The sequence below is a fragment of the Balaenoptera borealis genome (assembly GCF_965194805.1).
Source record: "Balaenoptera borealis genome assembly, chromosome: 4".
NCBI lineage: Eukaryota > Metazoa > Chordata > Mammalia > Artiodactyla > Balaenopteridae > Balaenoptera > Balaenoptera borealis.
In genome coordinates, this window is record NC_138861.1 from 66,547,537 (window position 1) to 66,565,728 (window position 18,192).

General features: G+C 34.0%; 1 protein-coding gene across 11 annotated transcripts in view; it reads left to right on the plus strand.

Annotated features, from left to right (window-relative positions):
* The window catches only part of EPHA5 (EPH receptor A5), a 323,628-nt gene that overhangs the window by 211,757 nt on the left and 93,679 nt on the right, over positions 1 to 18,192 (plus strand). For all 11 annotated transcript variants that reach the window (XR_014243989.1, XM_082390098.1, XM_082390102.1 and 8 more), the window contains one exon: positions 151 to 310. Coding sequence is in view for 10 of the 11 variants with exons in the window: in XM_082390098.1 (XP_082246224.1) it covers positions 151 to 310 (160 nt within the window). In the remaining variant the exon portion in view is untranslated. The remainder of the gene's footprint in view (positions 1 to 150; positions 311 to 18,192) is intronic.

Below are 18,192 nucleotides of genomic sequence, written 5' to 3' on the forward strand. Positions count from 1 at the left end.
GTAGGATTTTGTTTGTAAAATATCATATTTGTACTGATAGCAAACCTATTCGTTTCTGATTTTTTTTCTTATCTTTGATTCTGTGTTTTGCTCTCATTAATAACGCATTTTTTTGACTTCTTTTTATTGCATATACATGTGTAATCCAAGGACCAAGAGACCAGCTATACAATTATCAAATCTAAAGAGACAACTATAACTGCAGAGGGCTTGAAACCAGCTTCAGTATATGTCTTCCAAATTCGAGCACGCACAGCAGCAGGCTATGGTGTCTTCAGTCGAAGATTTGAGTTTGAAACCGTCCCAGTGTGTAAGTCATTTTAATTACTGTCAACTCATGTCTCTGTAATGGTTACCAGAAAAGAGTCAGTGGATCAATACTCTCCCTGGGCATTCTGTCAGTCTCCCGCTTCTTCTCTCTCTCCCAGGCATTACTCTGTCAGGTAGGAAGCATCTGTCATGCTATTATGGGAGGTTAGCAGGTTAACACATCGGTCCCCGATCCTCATAGCATTTAGTCTACAGGGAGATGAAACATCAGGACATCCTTAAGAACTGTTTAAACCTTGCTTTTAAAGACTTTCTTTCCACTGTTGCCATACTTTATTGAATTATTGCCATTTACTTTTTACTTGTTTTATTGAACAATGCTACTAGGCTTAGTCTTTCTATGAAAATTCCACAGGGAACTTTCATTAGTATTGAGTTTGGCAAGAAAATGGTGCTCTAAGGAACCAGTCTGATTGTTTTGAAAAAAAAATCAAAATCTGTGGCAACGTCTCTGAGTGGAGGGTCCGGAAATATTTCTGGAAAACCCTTCTTGTACCTTTCTTTTCATAAAATAGTAAAAATAGCATGAAACTTTTTCTTCTTTAATGTCAAACAAAATATTTAGATTACTTACTTGTACTAAAGCACACATTAAAAGCAGGATTAGGAGAAAGAAATAACTTGCCTTGTTTATAGATGAAAGAACTGACACTATTAATGCCTTGTTACGAAGAAAATAACACAGAGAAGTAGTGTGAAATGTCAAATATGTGTAAATGTATTTGTTTGTACATATACAATACATATATATATACTTTTTTAAAGTCAAGTTTTGTAAGAATTACTTATTTTTAAATGAAGAAAATAAAATACGTGTTTCCTCCCTTTGAAAACCAACAAAATGAGAGCTTAATTATCAGATTTACTTTGTAATGATTAGGAGAACTATTAAATTAAAATTTTCATAAACCTATTTAATACAGCTCTTTAGAAAATGAAGATATACTTCTGTTTAAAGCATGTTTAACTGAATTATCCAAAAAATAATTTTTATTACTTTAAAAATAGCTAAGTATGACTTCACTTGATTTTATACAGATTAGGGTGCCATGGTGAAAAATGATAAATTATTTTCTTTCCATGCAAGGAAAGTCCCATGTCTGAAGTTTAATTGACATATTGAAATTTAAATATTTAATGCTATTTAGAAAAGTTTTTTTAATAAATGTCATATGAATTGATGTAATTAGTCAGAAAATTTCCATAATATTGGCAATGGATTATTCACTCTCATATCTTGGACCCTGATCTGGATTTATGATGAAATATGTATTATATAAGCTGGCCATCCTAATAGGGCTTGTTTCTATTTATGCTTATGTGCTTTACCAACTCTGGGAACAAAGCCATAAAGTAAATAATATCTCGCAATATGCTCAAGTGCTTGGATAATTTTACAAATGAAAAATCTCACTTTAAAAGATTATAAAATTATACTTAGTTTTAGGATGTTGGCATGTTCAGCAACTAGTTTTTCTTCAGACTATTTGATGTTCTTTCCTTTACTTTTTTTTTAAATAGTAGTTTCTAGGTATGCCAATACTCATCAATCTGATCATTGAGAGAAATAATATGTCATTTTCCATATAATTTTACAAAGTCTCACCTGAAACTTTCTTTTAAATTTTTTCCTACATAACTTCTAGATGGAAAGAAATATCACACAAATATTTTTATTACAAAATCAGATTTTAATGTTATTATTAATAGATAATGAAAATATTTTAGGGATGTACTGCCTCAACTTTAGTGTGGAATTTTATTTTTACTTGCTTATGTGTACATGTATTTGAAAACAATTTAAGAATGAATTTTTCTTTGTACCAAGTATCTGTTACATACCAACCCCTTTTGACCTTCATGTAGAAATCTTCTGGATACAATTCAGGAAGAATGTGTTGAGCCCCTGTTATGTGCTTGGCTTTGCTAGACTCTGGAGAAATATACATGAGTAACACGTGGAAACTTCTCTCCTGAGAACAAGAATACAGACTGTTTACTTCTGAAGATTAGAATGTTTGTGTCAAGAACCATTTTAGGATAATAGTTTTGTTCATTATTTTTAAATTTGTCATTAACTCCCTACACATCAAAAGATTTTTCACGCTAGGTACTGTGAGTGACTCAAATAACCTTAAGGCATAATCCCTCCCTTCTCCAGGATTATACTCTAATCTTGGAGAGGATTAGAAGAGTTAAAGGGAGTTAAAGAAGATACACAATTATTATTAAAATGACACTTCATTTTGTGTTATATACCATTCATTTGACAACTATTTATGCAGTATTTTGTGAAATTACTTCAATTATATTATTGAGGATTATTTACTTAATATTATAATTTAATTCTTCACAAACATATATTATTCCAAAACACAATCTGCAAATACTAGAGTCAAGAATTATGGTATCTTAAACATATTTACATTTTTGCTGTCAAAGCTATCGGCAATTTTCATTTGGTGGGTGACAGTTAACCTGGCTTTAATGAGTCACCATTGTTAAGGAAAGTCTACCTTATCATTCAGGTATATTAGGACAAAAAATTATCTGAAAGTCATTACTTTGAACTTAAACTTTACAAAGAATTTTCCAATTGATTATTCAGTTCATAATTGCATGATATGATATATTGACATATGTTCTTGATTTGCTTAATTTTTTAAACTTATTAATTATTAATTTATATTATACTTCAGTTACAAAATTGTTATGAAGAACTTTCCTTTTTCATCTACGTTATCTTCTGTGTTAAAAATATAGCCCTAAAACCAAATGCAAATAATAGAAACAAGAATGCAAAATAATTATTTTAGAAAAACTATTTACCGTGAGGATTTGGGTGGAAAATCTCCAGCTTTTTTTCTGTCAGGTTTTAGTTTATGTTTTATAACTGACTGTAACCCACTTTAATTTTGTTGTGCATACTATTAATGTGTTTAAAATTGACCCCTTTTATTATTCCTATTCCCAATGGCGATGATAAAAACATGCCAACAAATAAACCTAGCATGAATGAAACCATCCAGCTAACCTAGCTAGCTCTTTTTCTGTTTTGTTTTTGTTTTTCCTTAATATAAATTGTCTTGAAACTATGGAAACATCACTGAATCTTTCTTAGTCTCTACTTGCCCAAGATTTACTGAACACATTTCTGTTTCTTTTATGATTGTTTTTTCCTCAATATACTTTCTCTCATCTAATTCTTACCTATTTGATTCAAAAATCTGTATAGCCCAACTGCTAGAATAATGCTATTCTGTTTTTTAAATGAAAATTTTATCAAGATAATTGTAGATTCACACGCAACAATACAGAGAGAGCTCTTGCACACTTTGCTCAGTATCCCCAGTGGTAACATTGTGCAAAACTATAGTATAACATCAAAAGCAGGATATTGACATTGATGCAATCCACCAATCTTACATTTCCTTGTACTCCTTTGTGTGTATGTGTGTAGACAGGTATGAATTAAGTTCTGTACAATCTGGTCACTTGCGATGGTTCGTGTATTTACCATCACAGTCAAGATATTGAATAGTGTCAACCTCACAAGGATCTCTGCTGTTGCCCCCCCTTTTTTTTTCCCGAGGGATGACCATTTATTTTATTATTTATTTTATTTTATTTTATTTTTGAATTTTATTTTATGTATTTCTTATACAGGAGGTTCTTATTAGTTATCTATTTTATACATATTAGTGTATATATGTCAATCCCAGTCTCCCAATTCATCCGCCCACCACCACCCCCGCCCCCCATGTCCGCCCGCTTGGTGGCCATACGTTTGTTCTCTACATCTGTGTCTCTATTTCTGCCTTGCAAACCACTTCATCTGTATCATTTTTCAACATTCCACCTATATGTGTTAATATACGACATTTGTTTTTCTCTTTCTGACTTACTTCACTCTGTATGACAGTCTCTAGGTCCACCCAAATCTCTACATATGACCCAATTTCATTCCTTTTTATGCCAGAATAATATCCCATTGTATATATGTACCACATCTTCTTTATCCATTCATCTGTCAATGGGCATTTAGGTTGCTTCCATGACTTGGCTATTATAAATAGTGCTGCAAAGAACATTGGGGGGCATGTGTCTTTTTGAATTATGGTTTTCTCTGGGTATATGCCCAGTAGTGGGATTGCTGGGTCATATGGTAATTCTATTTTTAGTTGTTTAAGGAACTTCCATAATGTTCTCCATAGTGGCTGCATCAATTTACATTCCCACCAACAATGCAAGAGGGTTCCCTTTTCTCCACTCCCTCTCCACCATTTGTTGTTTGTAGATTTTCCAATAAAGCCCATTCTAATGAGTGTGAGGTGATACCCCATTGTAGTTTAGATTTGCATTTCTCTAATAATTAGTGATGTAGAGTAGCTTTCCATGTGCTTCTCGGCCATCTGTATGTCTTCTTTGGAGAGATGTCTATTTAGGTCTTCTGCCCATTTTTGGATTGGGTTGTTTGTTTTTTTAATATTGAGCTGCATGAGCAGTTTATATATTTTGGAGGTTAATCCTTTGTCCGTTGATTCGTCGGCAAATATTTTCTCCCATTCTGAGGGCTGTCTTTTTGTCTTGTTTATAGTTTCCTTTGCTGTGCAAAAGCTTTTAAGTTTCATTAGGTCCCATTTGTTTATTTTTATTTTTATTTCCACTACTCTAGGAGGTGGGTCAAAAAAGATCTTGCTGTGATTTATATCAAAGAGTGTTCTGCCTATATTTTCCTCTAAGAGTTTTAGAGTGTTCGGTCTTACATTTAGGTCTTTAATCCATTTTGAGTTTATTTTTGTGTATGGTGTTAGGGAGTGTTGTAATTCCATTCTTTTACATGTGGCTGTCCAGTTTGCCCAGCACCACTTATTGAAGACACTGTCTTTTCTCCATTGTATATCCTTGCCTCTTTTGTCATAGATTAATTGACCATAGGTGCATGGGTTTATCTCTGGGCTTTCTATCCTGTTCCACTGATCTATACTTCTGTTTTTGTGCCAGTACCATATTGTCTTGATTACTGTAGCTTTGTAGTACAGTCTGAAGTCAAGGAGCCTGATTCCTCCAGCTCTGTTTTTCTTTCCCAAGATTGCTTTGGCTATTCAGGGTCTTTTGTGTCTCCATACAAATTTTAAGATTTTTTGTTCTAGTTCTGCAAAAAATGCCATTGGTAATTGGAGAGGAATTACATTGAATTCGTAGATTGCTTTGGATAGTATAGTCATTTTCACAATATTGATTCTTCCAATCCAAGAACATGGTATATCTCTCCATCTGTTTGTGTTATCTTTGATTTCTTTCATCAGTGTCTTATAGTTTTCTGAATACAGGTCTTTTACCTCCTTAGGTAGGTTTATTCCTAGATATTTTATTCTTTTTGTTGAAATGGTGAATGGGATTGTTTCCTTAATTTCTCTTTCTGATCTTGCGTTCTTAGTGTAAAGGAATGCAAGAGATTTCTGTGCATTAATTTTGTATCCTGCAACTTTACCAAATTCATTGACTACCTCTAGTAGTTTTCTGGTGGCATCTTTAGGATTCTCTATGTACACTATCATGTTATCTGCAAACAGTGACAGTTTTACTTCTTTTTTTCCAATTTGTATTCCTTTTATTTCTTTTTCTTCTCTGATTGCTGTGGCTAGGACTTCCAAAACTATGTTGAATAAGAGTGGCGAGAGTGGACATTCTTGTCTTGTTTCTGATCTTAGAGGAAATGGTTTCAGTTTTTCACCATAGAGAACGATGTTGGCTGTGGGTTTGTCATATATGGCCTTTATTATGTTGAGGTAGTTCCCTCTGTGCCCACTTTCTGGGGAGTTTTTATCATAAATCGGAGTTGAATTTTGTCAAAAGCTTTTTCTGCATCTATTGAGATGATCACATGGTTTTATTCTTCAATTTGTTAATATGGTGTATCACATTGATTGATTTGCATATATTGAAAATCCTTGCATCCCTGGGATAAACCCCGCTTGATCATGGTGTATGATTCTTTTAATGTGTTGCTGGATTCTGTTTTCTAGTATTTTGTTCAGGATTTTTGCATCTATATTCATCAGTGATATTGGTCTATAATTTTCTTTTTTTTGTAGTACCTCTGACTGGTTTTGGTATCAGGGTGATGGTGGCCTCATAGAATGAGTTTTGGAGTATTCCTTCCTCTGTAATTTTTGGGAAGAGTTTGAGAAAGATGAGTGTTAGCTCTCCTCTGAATGTTTGATAGAACTCACCTGTGAGGCCATCTTGTCCTGGACTTTTGTTTGTTAGAAGGTATTTAATCACAGTTTCAATTTCATTACTTGTGATTGGTCTGTTCATATTTTCTGTTTCTTTTTTAAACACAATTACCGCCTTCAGGAACAATTCCTGTTCCATAACTAATCTCTGGCTACCACTAAAATCTAAACATCCATTTTTAAAATCTTGAAATTTTAAAAATGTTTTGTAAATGGAATCATACAGTACATGACCTTTTAGTTTGGAATTTTTTTCTCACTCAGCATAATTCCCTGTAGATTCATCCAAGTTGTTGTGCATATCAAGTTGGTTTCTTTTCATTGTTGAGTTGTATTCCATGATATGTATGTACCATAGTTTGTTTAACCATTCACCTGTTGAAAGATATCTGGGCTGATACCAGTTTTTGCTATTATCAATAAAAATGCTATGAACATTCATGTATATATTTTTGTGTCAACCTAAGTTTTTATTTCCGTGGGATAACTATCCAAGAATACAATTACCTGGGTCTTGTGGTAATTGCATGTTTAATTTTGTAAGAAACCGACAAAATGTTTTCCGGAGTGGCTGTGGTGACCATTTTACATTCTTACCAGCAATGTAAGAGTGATCAGTTTCTCCACATGATTATTAGCATTTGGTGTTGTCACTATTTTATTTTGTCCTTTTGGACAGGGGAGTAGTGGTATCTCATTGTGGTTTTATTTGAGATCTGTAATATTCAATGATGTTTCAACATTGTTTCATGTGTTTATTTGCCTGCCATACTGTTTTAAGTTTCCCAACTCCTGTGTACTCATATTACAAATCAAATATTATAACTTTGATCACATTCTCCTGATCAAGAAAGTTAACAGATACTTTTTGCTGTGTGAGAAAGATCCAAAATTCTCATCCTGGCCTTAGAAAACCCTTATAATCTGTCTCTAACAAACCTCTTTAGTTTCAATGATTAACTCAATGATTCAAATATGTAGCAAGTATCTAGAGAATATTTATGTAATATGGATTTGTAACCAGGAGTGGGGAAGCAAAATAAGGGAAAACAAAATGATTTCTCAACAGATACTATCTTAAAGTTTCCAGGGATGATGTAAATATATAATAATTGGCACAAAGAAACATATTATTTAAGAAAGAATATTAATTTTCATAATTAACATTCTTTTGATAGTAGTGTGTTTCATTGCTCCAAAATTTACTTTTAAATATTTCCAAAATATTCTGCAGCTATTCTTCCAAAACTACATTATAAATCAAGTAATTCTTAATAAACATATATAGGAAAATAGGCAATATGCATGACTAGAGGTTCATATCTTTAAAAATTAAAAATTTTAACAAAATGTAAAAGGATAATCATGAATCATACTGGGCTTACTTTTTTTTTTTTTTTTAACCACTGCTAAAGAATGAACAAGTATGAAGATATTGATAGTATCTCATAAAATCTATATCTTTTAAATTTAGTTGATGTAGTTGGAGATATTATTCATGCTGTCAGGGCAAACAAAGGAATAAATAGTAAAAAATCTTGATGAATTATTTCCTATGAGAAGAGAGTGGCATGGACATATATACACTATCAAATGTAAAATAGATAGCTAATGGGAAGCAGCCACATAGCACAGGGAGATCAGCTCAGTGCTCTGTGTCCCCCTAGAGAGGTGGGATAGGGAGGGGGTGGGAGGGAGACACAAGAGGGAGGAGATATGGGGATATATGTATATGTAAAGCTGATTCATTTTGTTATAAAGCAGAAACTAACACACCATTGTAAAGCAATCATACTCCAGTTACAAACCAATTATAAAATAATACTGAATTTTATATTTAAAAAAAAAAAAGAAATATCTCACAAATTAATCAGTGCAAATGAAATAGCCAAAAATTAAAACCCATCAAGGAACTTAAAAAAGGGTTCAAACTGACTAAGGCAGACAGCAGAAACAAGAAGAACTACAATCCTGCAGCCTGTGGAACAAAAACCACATTCACAGAAGATAGACAAGATGAAAAGGCAGAGGGCTATGTACCAGATGAAGGAACAAGATAAAACACCAGAAAAACAACTAAATGAAGTGGAGATAGGCAACCTTCCAGAAAAAGAATTCAGAATAATGATAGTGAAGATGATCCAGGACCTTGGAAAAAGAATGGAGGTAAAGATCGAGAAGATGCAAGAAATGTTTTTAAAAGATCTAGAAGAATTATAGAACAAACAAACAGAGATGAACAATACAATGACTGAAGTGAAAAATACACTAGAAGGAATCAATAGCAGAATAACTGAGGCAGCAGAAAGGATAAGTGACCTGGAAGACAGAATGGTGAAATTCACTGCTGCAGAACAGAATAAAGAAAAAAGAATGAAAAGAAATGAAGACAGCATAAGAGACCTCTGGGATAACATTAAACTCAACAATATTCACATTATAGGGGTTCCAGAGGAGAAGAGAGAGAGAAAGGACCCGAGAAAATATTTGAAGAGATTATAGTTGAAAACCTTCCTAACATGGCAAAGGAAATACTCACCCAAGCGCAGGAAGTGCAGAGAGTCCCAGGCAGGATAAACCCAAGGAGAAACACGCCAAGACACATAGTAATCAAATTGGCAAAAATTAAAGACAAAGAAAAATTATTGAAAGCAGCAAGGGAAAAATGACAAATAACATACAAGGGAACTTCCATAAGGTTAACAGCAGATTTCTCAGCAGAAACTCTACAAGCCAGAAGGGAGTGGCAAGATATACTTAAAGACATGAAAGGGAAGAACCTACAACCAAGATTACTCTACCCAGCAAGGATCTCATTCAGATTTGATGGAGAAATCAAAAGCTTTACAGACAAGCAAAAGCTAAGAGAACTCAGCACCACCAAACCAGCTCTACAACAAATGCTAAAGGAACTTCTCTAAGTGGGAAACACAAGAGAAGAAAAGGACCTACAAAAACAAACCCAAAGCAATTAAGAAAATGGTCATAGGAACATTCATATTGATAATTACCTTAAACGTGAATGGATTAAATGCTCCAACCAAAAGACACAGGTTTGCTGAATGGATACAAAAACAAGACCCATATATATGCTGTCTACAAGGGACCCACTTCAGACCTAGGGACACATACAGACTGAAAGTGAAGGGATGGAAAAAGGTATTCTATGCACATGGAAATCAAAAGTAAGCTGGAGTAGCAATACTCATATCAGATAAAATAGACTTTAAAATAAAGAATGTTACGAGAGACAAGGAAGGACACTACGTAATGATCCAGGGATCATTCCAAGAAGAAGATATAACAGTTATAAATATATATGCACCCAACATAGGAGCACCTCAATACATAAGGCAACTGCTAACAGCTATAAAAGAGGAAATTGACAGTAACACAATAATAGTGGGGGACTTCAACACCTCACTTACACCAATAGACAGATCATCCAAACAGAAAATTAATAAGGAAACACAAGCGTTAAATGACACAATAGACCAGAAAGATTTAATTGGTATTTATAGGACATTCCATCCAAAAACAGTAGATTACACTTTCTTCTCAAGTGTGCACAGAACATTCTCCAGGATAGATCACATCTTGGGTCACAAATCAAGCCTCAGTAAATTTAAGTAAATTGAAATCATATCAAGCATCTTTTCTGACCACAACGCTATGAGATTAGAAATCAATTGCAGGGGAAAAAACGTTAAAAACACAAACACATGGAGCCTAAGCAATACGTTACTAAATAACCAAGAGATCACTGAAGAAATCAAAGAGGAAATCAAAAAATACCTAGAGACAAATGACAATGGAAACACGACAATCCAAAACCTATGGGATGCAGCAAAAGCAGTTCTAAGAGGGAAGTTTACAGCTATACACGCCTACCTCAAGAAACAAAAAAATTTCAAATAAACAACCTTACACCTTACACCTAAAGGAACTAGAGAAAGAAAAACAAACAAAACCCAAAGTTAGCAGAAGGAAAGGAATCAAAGATCAGAGCAGAAATAAATGATATAGAAACAAAGAAAACAGTAGCAAAGATCAATAAAACTAAAAGCTGATTCTTTGAGAAGATAAAATTGATAAACCATTAACTAAATTCATCAAGAAAAAGAGGGAGAGAACTCAAATCAATAAAATTAGAAATGAAAAAGGAGAAGTTATAAAAGATACAGCAGAAATACAAAGCATCCTAAAAGACTACTACAAGCAACTCTTTGCCCAAAAAATGGACAACCTGGAAGAAATGGACAAAATCTTAGAAAGGTATAACTTTCCAAGACTGAACCAGGAAGAAATAGAAAATATGAACAGACCAGTCACAAGTAATGAAATTGAAACTGTGATTTAAAATCTTCCAACAAACAAAAGTCCAGGACCAGATGGCTTCACAGGTGAATTCTATCAAACATTTAGAGAAGAGCTAACACACACCCTTCTCAAACTCTTCCAAAAAATTGCAGAGGAAGGAACATTCCCAATCTCATTCTATGAGGCCACCATCACCCTGATACCAAAACCAGACCAAGATACCACAAAAAAAGAAAATTACAGACCAATATCACTGATGCATATAGATGCAAAAATCCTCAACAAAATACTAGCAAACAGAATCCAACAACACATTAAAAGAATCATACACCAAGGATGCAGGGATTCTTCAACATAAGAAAATCAATCAATGTGATACACCACATTAACAAACTGAAGGATAAAAACCATATGATCATCTCAGTAGATGTAGAAAAAGCTTTTGACAAAATTCAACACCCACTTATCATAAAAAGTCTCCAGAAAGTGGGCATAGAGGGAACCTACCTCAACATAATAAAGGCCATATAGGACAAACCCACAACAAACATCATTCTCAATGGTGAAAAACTGAAAGCATTACTTCTAAGATCAGGAACAAGACAAGGATGTCCACTCTCACCAATATTATTCAACATAGTTTTGGAAGTCCTAGCCATGGCAATTAGAGAAGAAAAAGAAATAAAAGGAATACAAATTGGAAAAGAAGAAGTAAATCTGTCACTGCTTGCAGATGACATGATACTATATATAGAGAATCCTAAAGATGCCACCAGAAAACTACTAGAGCTAGTCAATGAATTTGGTAAAGTTGCAGGATACAAAATTAATGCACAGAAATCTCTTGCATTCCTATACACTAATGGTGAAAAACCTGAAAGAGAAATTAAGGAAACACTCCCATTTACCATTGCAACAAAACGAATAAAATACCTAGGAATAAACCTACCTAGGGAGACAAAAGTGCTGTATGCAGAAAACTATAGGACACTGATGAAAGAAATTAAAGATGATAGCAAGAGATGGACAGATATACCATGTTCTTGGATTGGAAGAATCAACATTGTGAAAATAACTATAATACCCAAAGAAATCTACAGATTCAATGCAATCCCTATCAAATTACCAATGGCATTTTTTATGGAACTAGAACAAAAAATCTTAAAATTTGTATGGAGACACAAAAGACCCCGAATGGCCAAAGCAGTCTTGAGGGGAAAAAACGGAGCTGGAGGAATCAGACTCCCTGACTTCAGACTCTACTACAAAGCTACAGTAATCAAGACAATATGGTACTGGCACAAAAACAGAAATATAGATCAATGGAACAAGATAGAAAGGCTAGAGATAAACCCACGCAACTATGGTCAACTAAGCTATGACAAAGGAGGCAAGGATATACAGTGGAGAAAAGACAGTCTCTTCAATAAGTGGTACTGGGAAAACTGGACAGCTACATGTAAAAGAATGAAATTAGAACACTCCCTAACACCATACACAAAAATAAACTCAAAATGGATTACAGACCTAAATGTAAGACGGGACACTATAAAACTCTTAGAGGAAAACATAGCAAGAACACTCTTTGACATAAATCACAGCAAGATCTTTTTTGATCCACCTCCTAGAGTAATGGAAATAAAAACAAAAATAAACAAATGGGACCTAATGAAAGTTCAAAGCTTTTGCACAGCAAAGGAAACCATAAACAAGATGAAAAGACAACCCTCAGAATGGGAGAAAATATTTGCAAACGAATCAACGGACAAAGGATTAATCCCCAAAATATATAAACAGCTCATTCAGCTCAATATTAAAGAAACAAACACCTCAATCCAAAAATGGGCAGAAGACCTAAATAGACATTTCTCCAAAGAAGACATACAGACGGCCACGAAGCACATGAAAAGATGCTCAACATCACTAATCATTAGAGAAATGCAAATCAAAACTACAATGAGGTATCACCTCACTCCTGTTAGAATGGGCATCATCAGAAAATCTACAAACAACAAATGCTGGAGAGGGTGTGGAGAAAAGGGAACCCTCTTGCACTGTTGGTGGGAATGTAAATTGATACAGCCACTATGGAGAACAGTATGGAGGTTCCTTAAAAAACTAAAAATAGAATTACCATATGACCCAGCAATCCCACTACTGGGCATATACCCAGAGAAAACCGTAATTCAAAAAGACACATTCACCCGAATGTGCATTGCAGCACTATTTACAATAGCCAGGTCATGGAAGCAACCTAAATGCCCATCAACAGACGAATGGATAAAGAAGATGTGGTACATATATACAATGGACTATTACTCAGCCATAAAAAGGAACGAAATTGAGTCATTTGTTGAGAAGTGGATGGATCTAGAGACTGTCATACAGAGTGAAGTAAGTCAGAAAGAGAAAAACAAATATCGTATATTAATGCATGTATGTGGAACCTAGATAAATGGTACAGATGAGCCGGTTTGCAGGGCAGAAGTTGAGACACAGATGTAGAGAACGGACATATGGACACCAAGGGGGGAAAACTGCAGTGGGGTGGGGATGGTGGTGTGCTGAATTGGGCGATTGGGATTGACATGTATACACTGAGGTGTATAAAATTGATGCCTAATAAGAACCTGCAGTATAAAAAAACAAACAAACAAAACAACTAATACTAAACTTTCATTGGGTTATTTGTATGGAAATATGTTAATATAAATGTTTCAGATATTACATGAAATTTCTAAAAATCTTATATGTTCTGGTATAATGTTATATGTAATAATCCTAGTTATTACTTTAAAATGTATATCTCAGAAATAACTAATTTTCTTGCCAACTGCATTATTATGAACTTTCATCAAATCTTTAACTGTGGTCATTTTTAAGTCTTTTGTCATTTACAGACAGTTCTGGGTGTACTATGATGCTTTTGCAAATATGTTCCTATAAAAGGGTTTCATCTTCAAGAAATTCATGGAAAAGACTCTGACAAGTACAGGTTTCTGGTAACTGACTGTACTGCTGAACTGAATGAATAAGCATTTTCAGAACTCTAATGAAAAACTGATGAACTCATAAAAGTGTTAACAAAAGATCAAGATGAAAAAAAAATTAATTACATGGGACTGAGTGAACTGATGAGGATGAGTATAATTTTTGTGACTTTCTGTCTGAATTAAAAAAAAAAAAAATCCCACAAGGACTCAGAGGCAAAGAATATACAAATCAATTTTCATTGCAAAGTAAAGGAGCTGTTACAGTGGAGGATTACTGGACTGAATGTCAATATTATGACATAGTATGAGTGTGTTTCATGTTTGGTAATTGCAATCATTGTTGCTTTTGTTGTGGTCATCCATGTACAATGCTTGCTGTCAGTCTATTTATCTCTTGTAAAAATAAAATACAGTGTGTGTGTGTGAAAAAAAAAAACATAGGAAGAACACTCTTTGACATAAATCACAGCAAGTTCTTTTTTGAGCCACCTCCTAGAGTAGTGGAAATAAAAACAAAAATAAACAAATGGGACCTAATGAAACTTAGAAGGTTTTGCACAGCAAAGGAAACTACAAACATGACGAAAAGACAGCCCTCCGAATGGGAGAAAAAATTTGCCAACAAATCAACGGACAAAGGTTAATCTCCAAAATATATAAACAGCTTAGGCAGCTCAATATTAAAAAAACAAACAAACCAATCCAAAAATGGGCAGAAGACCTAAATAAACATTTCTCCATGGAAGACATACAGATGGCCAAGAAGCACATGAAAAGCTGCTCAGCATCACTAACTATTAGAGAAATGGAAATCAAAACTACAATGAGGTTATCACCTTACACCAGTTAGAATGGGCATCATCAGAAAATCTACAAACAACAAATGCTGGAGAAGGTGTGGAGAAAAGGGAACCCTCTTGCACTGTTGGTGGGAATGTAAATTGATACAGCCACTATGGAGAACAGTATGGAGGTTCCTTAAAGAACTAAGAATAGAATTACCATATGACCCAGCAATCCCACTACTGGGCATATACCCAGAGAAAACCGTAATTCAAAATGACACATGCACCCCTATGTTCATTGCAGCACTCTTTACAATAGCCAGGTCATGGAAGCAACCTAAGTGCCCATCGATAGACGAATGGATAAAGAAGATGTGGTACATATATACAATGGAATATTACTCAGCCATAAAAAGGAATGTAATTGGGTCATTTGTAGAGACGTGGATGGATCTAGAGACTGTCATACAGAGTGAAGTAAGTCAGAAAGAGAAAAACAAATATTGTATATTAATGCATATATGTGGAGCCTAGAAAAATGGTACAGATGAACCGGTTTGCAGGGCAGAAATAGAGACACAGATGTAGAGAACAAACGTATGGATACCAAGGGGGGAAAGTGGGGGTTGGGGCAGGGGTAGGATGAATTGGGAGACTGGGATTGACATATACACACTAATATTTATAAAATGGATAACTAATAAGAACCTACTGTATAAAAAAATAAAATAAAATTCAAAAATTCAAAAAAAAAAAAAAGAAAGAAAGAAAGCAAGCCTAAGGAAGGAAGGTAACTTAAAAAAAAATGCTGCAAACTTTTAAAAAATAAATGAAAATTTATTTTTAAAATTCTTCCTCACAGTCCCTTTATTTAATTGCCTATTTTATAAAAAGATCTGATTTCAGTGGACAGCAGATAAAAACGTAAATATGAACATTTGTGATTTGACGTTACTTACAAAGTATTTTCATAAAATATATTAATTTAAACATTTTTGAAAATTTTTGCCATGCCATTAACAATTGTTTTATTGCAAGATATTATCCTATACCTACATGCACATTTTAGCACATTGCTAAGTTAGAGATCTTGGCAATTACTAAAAAATGAAGCATTCCACACTTCTAAGCACCGTACTTTTTCTCAAAATTAATACTTTGGTTGGTCTGAAATTGCCCTGTTTTGATCCCTACTTCTGATTAATCATGACTGCTTCCTCCAAAACCCTATCTCTCAGAGTCCCAAACTGGCACATTGAGACCAGAAAGATTTGTTAGAGTCAGATTAGAAGGGCTTTTGAACGCTAGATGGAGAATTTGGAAATTTTTTTCCATAGGCAGTAGGTATTTATTAACTTTTTGTTCAGAGAAACGTGATCAAAGTGATATTTTTTGATATTTCATGTGAGTACGTAGAAGTCAAAGGGAGCACTTAAAAAACGTATGAACCATATTCCAGCAGATTTGAATCAAATAGGTGAGTATTGGATGAAATAAAAAGTAATGCATGCGGAGAAACATAAAAGAAACACAAAAATATTTGGTGATTAAGTGTAAGTAGGGGTTAAGAAAAATTCAGCGCTACTTAAAAGAAACCAGAAAAAGATAAAATTAGTCTGGTTTGTTGGTTTGATTTATGGTATGTTTATTTATTGACGCTTTTTTTTTTTTAATGCCATTGGGGTTGGATGTGGTATAAGGGTCGATTTTAAACATGTTTATTTTTATGTGAAAATAAAATCCAAATAAAGGGAATAGAGGTTTTGATTTTTTTTTTAATAGAATGATCCTCTGAAGACAAATATTCGTTGGAGCTATAAATATGGGACTCTTCAGCTTATAGTTAACTGATGCCATGAGCAAAGAAATATCTATGAGAGGTAGGGCAAAAAAGAGGTAGAAAGGGAGAAAGATGGAAAGAGATAGAAAGAGAGATGGAAAGAAGTGGGAAGGATTAAGAACCAGCATTCATCAGGAACTGCTCACACATAAAATGTTGGAAGAGAATTCAGAGCCAATAGAACTGACAAAGCAGTGCTTCAGAGTGGGAAAAAGAGAAAACATCTCATCTGATGTATAGAAACAAGAGAAGAGTTTAAAAGGTGGAGTGTATGTTCAACAAGGTCAAATACCTCATTATAGTGTATGGTAAGGTAAATGGAGAAGTACTCATTACATATGGCAAATATATCATGCATAGAACTCAAAGGCAGGAGAGACATTTCAGAGGAAATTTAGTAATGTTGGTTCTCAGAAGATGAGGCTGGCTCTGGATGACTCAGTCAAGATGCTGAAAAATAGGAGAGAATAAGAATGACAAATAAAACAGGAGATAATATGTATATGTAATATCTTCTATTTAAATAAGGCTGGCAATAGTTGAAGCTCTATGCTAAGTGTTATCTCTAAACAGAAATATAATGATACAGGGAAATTATCCCTAACTGGAGATTAATGAAATGAGACTTTACAAGGTTAAATAATTTGCCTTAACCCAAATGTACAGTAAATGTTGGACCTGTATTCAAATTCAGTTTGAACTAATAATATCAGTAAGTTTAGGTATAAGAATTTGTTCTCTCCAAGAGAAATTATCTGTTTAGGCTTGTAAGTAGCAGAGAAGCAGTCTGTAAGGAAATGATAATCTCTCCTGGAGGGAGATCTTTAAAGATCATTATCTTGGAAGAGGCAAGAAAGATTCTAACAGTGGAGTTAGGTAAAGCAAAAGAAGGGTATAGAGTTGTATTTAAGCATGGAGTTCAGACTTGATCACTCTCTTTTATCTATAAAGTTTAACATTTCTAAAATGTGGGAAGTTAGAATGGATTAGTCTACTGAGAAAATGAGGAAGACTCATTATGGGGATGACTCTGTAAGGAAATTAAAAGAGAGAATCAAAAGCTTTGGAGCACAAATGAAATAACATTGAACTTATTTGGACCAAATTTGCATGTTTTTCTCTAGAAACAGTGCCACCTGCCAAAAAGAAAGTCGACTGAGAAAATAAGTAATTTAAATTTAGAAATTAAAAAAGCAAATCTTGGGGAAGGCTACTACTAGTGATAGTGGGGTAGCTTTGCCCTACTACATTTATACTGTTCACCAGTAATAAATTCTCTACCACAGACCTCAGCATCAGAGGATAGGAAAAAGCAGGGTAAAGGGACCTTGAATTGCAACTATTATTATCCAAGAAGAGGGAGGGGAAGAGTATAGATTTCTATTGTAAGTAGTAGTTTTCCTCATACATGAACCACTTTTTGCTGATATTGGGCTCTTGAAGACTGATCTGAAAGGGTTGAAAATGTAGATCAGTGTAAGAAGGTTGTCAGAAAGTCATTCAATTTTGGTTAAAAGAATAAATGATGAGATGACAAGACTAGAAAGGGTAGCATTTAAATGTCCAAAACTATTGATAGGGCCAAGATCATGTAAGAGACTGTGAAAAACAAAACATGGGAAATATAGTTGTTATTAGTTTTGGTGACGTAAAATTTGTTATCATGCCACTCTGAACTTATC